Below are 5,973 nucleotides of genomic sequence, written 5' to 3'. Positions count from 1 at the left end.
CCATCTTTATGCATACAGCATGAAATGTAGATTCAGGAATAGTAATGCTGTATATTTACAGTTATTTAACTGGTGAATAATATGACTGATTTCTCATTCTCAGTTTGTGACAGATGTAAAATGAGTTTGTTATGTTATGCGATCTGCTATGGCATTGTGAATCTTGTGCAGCCCTGATCCTATGTAATATAGTTTGCATTTTCCTATTTAATGTTGCAACATTTGAATAAATGACAGTTTGCCCGTAAGACTTAAGAATTCCAATGTTATCAACATCCACAAAGTACAGGAGAGATGTCTGGATCTACAGAAGATGATGCTCCTCTCCAATATCTGGATCTCGTGGTCTTAGCAGCAATTGCTCTGGTAGCTGGAATAATGATACATTCATTTATTATTGGCGTCAATGTCAATGACTGGTGGAAAGGAAGATCGATGACTTCTGTTGACCACATTGTGACTTCTCTCGGGATTTCAAGGATGTGCGCTCAGTGTCCTGGTATTTTATTTTTGTTTCTTGCTACATTCTTCCCCAGTAGCCTGGATTCACACGTTACTGTGGGTATTATTGATGCTGTTTATGCCTTTTTTATTCATTCCAATATCTGGTTGACATCTCTGCTCTCCATTGTCTTCTGTCTGAAGATCTCCAACCTCCGCACCAGACTGTTCCTGTATCTGAGGGGGATGATATTACCCCGGACCGGTCATTTCATCGTGGCCTCCGTATTCCTTTCTGCTGTCAGCTGTTCTATACCCTTGTGGAAGACTTTCGATAATGTCACCAGTGATGGAACATATAATAAAACTATGGATGATTTATCTTTTGACTGCACTTCTATTAATTTTATAGTAAATTTTTTGACAGGAGTTTTGTTTCCACTACTCTTCTATTACATCTCCTCCGTCCTCCTCTTCTCCTCATTGTATCATCACACAGTAAAGATGAAGAAGAGCAGTAATTTATCCATCAATTTGGAGACGTATTACTCAGCCATGAAATTTGTATCTTTCACTCTCATTTACAAGACTACATACTTTATTGGTCATTTTCTTTGTGTCATTTATTACTATTTTTACTGTGAGACCATTCAATGGCTTTATATTTTCTCTGACTTTCTACCGGTTCTCCATTCCTTCTACCTGGTCTACAGAACGGCCAGACTCCGGAGTCAGATGTCCAAGGTTCTTCACAGTGTCATTGGATTTTTTTTCTGAAGGAAAGATACAGAAACAAGAAAGAACATAGAAGTAGTAAGATAAGTCAACAGTATGATAAAGGAGGGTGATACTTGATATATAGGGGTTCAGGATTCTTATAGATTGTTATAGTAAACGGGCCTGACCAAAGTGGTGCACTGAGGTTCTTCAATAGTTATCCACACACAGTTACTAATTGGGGATGATCGAATACTTCGATTATTCAGCTTCGTGAATAATTTCTGAATACCTCGCTACTATTCGCGAATATTCGATGCGCAATGTAGGTCTATATGAAACCCGAATAACAACTATTCGGAACTATTCAGGCTTCCCATAGACTTTCATTGCACATCAAATAGTCGAATAGCGGCGAGGTATTCGGAAATATTCGCAAAGCCGGATAATCGAAGTATTGGATCACCCCTATTACTGATACTACAGCTGAATTCACCCAAGGTAAGGGGACTAATTTGGGTTGAGCTGTGCAAAAACAAGGAAGGTTGTGTCTCCTTCATTCTGCTGACTGTAGTCCATCAAGTTATTCCCCATTAAAGGGTGAGAAGGAACATGACCCCACCACATTGTAGACCTAGGAAGCCTCTGCCATTCTTTTCACCTAACATGGTTACTAAATGTTCTCAACTAACCAAAGAAATGTAGAGTTGTGATCAGGCATGTGGCTCAATCTTATAAAATACAAGGTGACTCTTGGCATGGCCAAGCCTATTACTCCCATAGGCACAGATACGCCTCCTCCATATGTATTTGTAGTCTAAGTTTTGGGGGGTTCTTAATCCAAAACGAAATATTGGCCCAAAACTAGAGAGAAGAAAGACACAATTATGGTCCTAACTGGTAACACTGAGTAATGAGACAAGGTTATACACTCAACTGGTAAAGTTGTGTGAACATGAATGATATTGCTGCAGATCCACATAGACCAAACAGAGTAAAGAGGGTAAAATGAGATAAATCTGTGCTGTCGTTTGGAGATTGATACACAGAACAAAAGAGGACATATTAGTGTGAACAATGTGGTTTAATCTGATCGGTTTCGAAGTTCTCCAGCTTCTTCCGGAGAACCTGGCAAAGAAGCTGGAGAGCTTCGAAATGCGTTAGTTAAGCTACATTGTTAACACTAGTGAATCCTGGATTGTTGACCGCATCAATCATCAAACAGCAGCACAGATTTATCAAGTTTACTCTACTATACCCAGAGGAAACATTGGCAGCTCCCTAGTCCAAATCTACTCCTGCAGATCATACATTGAAATCTAATGTAAAATGTTTTAGTTTTATTTTATTTAGGTAGAAAACAAAATCTTTGGTTATTAGATGTAACTCATTATCCCTTACTGTTGACAGATCTATTGCTTCTATTTTAATTCTCCGATAATTTATGTGTATAGTTTAGTGAACTTGTTAAAGGAGTGTTTGGTTTATTGGCTTAAGTTTGCTGTAGTTTATAGATTTTCTATATATTATTATTTTGTTTTAGATCCTAATATCACAACAACAAAAAAAGGTAATATATTCTGAGAACAAACTAATTATATTTACCATTTTTTTAAAATAAATTTTTCAAAATGGTAAAAGAAATTGTCACTTAGATTAAAATCTCTCAAGACCCCTGTAAAGAATCAAAGACAAAAAAGAATCTGTTTATAGAACTAAGAATATTAGGAAATTGCAATCTAGTTGCAAAAATCTTCCCCCTCCATATGTGGTTGACATCTATAATGTCATTTATTTCTATCATGTTCCAATGTATAATATTGAATAGTAAAAATCAATATCTCTCCATCACATGAAGAAGATGATTAGGTGACAAAATATTGCATCTAATCAAAATATACATTTTTTTTCAATTTAAAGGGAATAAGTCTTCTCAGAAAATGCTATTTACTTACAGGTATAGAGTTAATCTGCAGCTAAATAACATTATAAACTATCAATACAAAATTCATTAAGCACATAAATAGTTCAATAATGTCGAGGGTCTCATCAAAATGATAAGAACCCCTCCATTTTTTCTGGTATGAACCACTCAGAAGAAAAATCAACAACAAAATATAAGCTAGAGCAAAAACAAGATAAATATTCCAAACATATTAATGAAAATATCACAAATGTTTATTAGGACATAAAAATGACAGGAGTGTACTCCTTCCTTGAGAAAGCGCTGGTGGTGAAACGCGCGTTGGATTGCGCTCGGGGGTCTCCAATATGGGTAAGCTTCTCTTGTTTGAACCACTTTAACCTGGTGATGTATGGACAACCTCTGACACATGGGCACTATAATTGTATATCATACTCTCTTATCTATACCTTGTTGATGCAGTGGAAACCATTTCTACAGATAGGCTGATTGCTGTTCGCCCATTGTTTTCTAGTGGCCAGTAATCTACATACAATTACCTAGTGTTTATCCTGCTCCTGCCCTCAGGAATTTTTTACTTTTTTATCTTCCTTGACCTCTAATTTATGTAATTGTCTTCTCATTATTGTCATTTTTATGCCCTAATAGACATTTTTGATATTTTCATTAACATGTTTGGACTATTTATCTGGTTTTTGCTCTAGCCCATATTTTGTTGTTGATTAACATTATAAAGCTGCCTAGCCGCATTCCTGAAAGTGCAGCTACAGGGAGAAAAAGAGCTTATGTTGTTCAAGTATCCACTGGCTTTCAGTTATGGAATGTGCATGGGGCGGCTAGATTCAGTGCTCACAACACTACTCATTAGGATTCGGTTCCACTTGCGATTTGCACGGACGAGTGCAATCCGATAAAACATCGGATTGTATTCACACCAGTGCAAAATTATGGGGCAGTGTCCATCTGCGATTGATTTCTCATGCCATAGCGGCATGTGGAATGAATCACAGCAAGCTGTGTTTGGCAGCGAGTCTCAGCTCACGCGCATCCATACAAGTCTATGGGTGCATGTGAAACATCGCACTGCACTCGTATGTAATCCAACCGCAGTGCGATAGACGCAGAGACAGACAGCGGAGGAGATGGGGAGAAAGTGCTCCCTCCTACTTCTCCGCAGCTGTGATACAATCGCAAGATCGCATCACAGACGCATGACCCTTGGCAGAGCGTAATTAGCATATCACTTCCGATGCTCTCGCAGGAACCAAACTCTTATACTGTGAGCGCCCCCGAGCACTTTGACAGCTCACTCTGCACAGATTAGCTGTAGTCGCTGCTTTCAATTAAAGTGCCAGGATGCATTTACAGCTGTCGTTGATAGTAAGGTGAGTGGTTCTGTGAGCGCTGACTATAGCTGCTTCGTACACATCTCCATAAATGAAAGCTGGCAGCTTCTAGGATGAAATAAGCTCATTTTCTCCCAGTAGCCACACTTTCAGTAAGGCCTCTGCCACACTCACGTGAAATTCACGCACGTGCCGAGAGACACGTATTTCCCCTGCGTGTTGCGTGCAGGTAAGTACGTGTCTCTGGTACGTGCGGGCCACGTGTGTTCTACGTGTGCTATCCGCGATAGCACACGTAGAACCGGTAATTAACAAACTCACCTGGTCCTTCCTGCTGTCCGTGCTGCTGTCCGTGGTGCTGATCTTCGGCTCCAGCCCTCCCGTCTCCCCGCTGCTGCTGCTGCTGCCAGGCAGTGAAGTGAATATTAAATGAGCATAATGAGCGGCGGTCGGCAGCAAGTGGCAGCAGCGGCAGAGGCAGGAGGGCTGGAGAAGGAGAGTTAATGTTTTGGTTTTTTTCACTGACATGTGTGTTTTCTCCGGCGCGTGTCACACGGAACCGCATCCACACTACACATGTGTGGTACGGGTGCGGGCCGTGTGACACCCGTGCTGCGGGAGAAATCACTGACATGTCAGCGCTTTGAAAAACGCACACACGTACAAACGCACACGGACACACGTTCCGTGTGGTTTAACGTGTGTGTGCCTGCTACAATGGGGTAGCATTGCTTAACGTGTCTTCGTGCCGCCGGTACGTGTAAAAAATGACAAACACGTGCTGGCGGCAAGGATGTTTGTCGCAGGCCTAAGGCAGCCAGGCAGCCTTGCAATGCAATTTACCTGTAGAATAACAGTATATCTGCAGGAATTGTTTTCTGAGGTGACAGGTTCCCTTTAATACCTTTACATTCCCCTTTTTTAAGACATGAAGTCACAATTTTTTATCATTGCTTTATAATAACGATACATTATTATTATTATTATTATTATTATTATTATTATTATTATTATTTTTATTTTTACAATATGGTGCTTTATTTAAATGTGTATTTTTGTAGCCCACTTATGACAAGTGGACGTCATTTTGTTTGTTATTCGGATGTTGTTACATTTCTTCATACTTGTTATTCCAGATTTTTGAGGATTTTGCCTTTGTTTTATGATTGCTCCTATCTGCTTTGTTAGATACTTTGAGAAAAATTTTATTAAGGCTGTTGTTTGTATGATCATAATGGATTCTTTATAGATTATATGTCGTGCTATTGTATGTTTTGCTCCACTTTATAATAAACATTTAACTGGTATCTGAATAAAAGTCTTTTATGTGAAGTCTACGAGTTTTGATGCGGGTGAAAGTGAGATTGGCTTCCTATATGACCAACTGTCTGAAAGTGAGGTCCTAGAGGAATAAAAATGCAGATATTTCAAGAGAGTAAATTGCCAAGGTGACTGAACATGGCTGGCCTCATCAAGCTACTCTGAGACTGGGTATTACATGTTTATTATGAGAAAATTAGAACATTAGGTTATCCGAAGTGATGT

At 39.3% G+C, this 5,973-nt stretch overlaps 1 protein-coding gene across 1 annotated transcript; it reads left to right on the top strand.

Annotated features, from left to right (window-relative positions):
• Positions 1-294: 294 nt before the first annotated feature.
• LOC142297427 (taste receptor type 2 member 7-like) lies at positions 295-1,218 on the top strand. The gene has a single exon (XM_075341655.1). It carries the CDS (start codon positions 295-297, stop codon positions 1,216-1,218), a length of 924 nt encoding a protein of 307 aa, XP_075197770.1.
• The last annotated feature ends 4,755 nt before the right edge of the window (positions 1,219-5,973 follow it).

Source organism: Anomaloglossus baeobatrachus, chromosome 3 (genome assembly GCF_048569485.1).
Source record: "Anomaloglossus baeobatrachus isolate aAnoBae1 chromosome 3, aAnoBae1.hap1, whole genome shotgun sequence".
NCBI classification, from domain to species: domain Eukaryota; kingdom Metazoa; phylum Chordata; class Amphibia; order Anura; family Aromobatidae; genus Anomaloglossus; species Anomaloglossus baeobatrachus.
The sequence above is the reverse complement of the archived record's forward strand: the minus strand, read 5'-3'. Positions and strand labels throughout refer to the sequence as shown.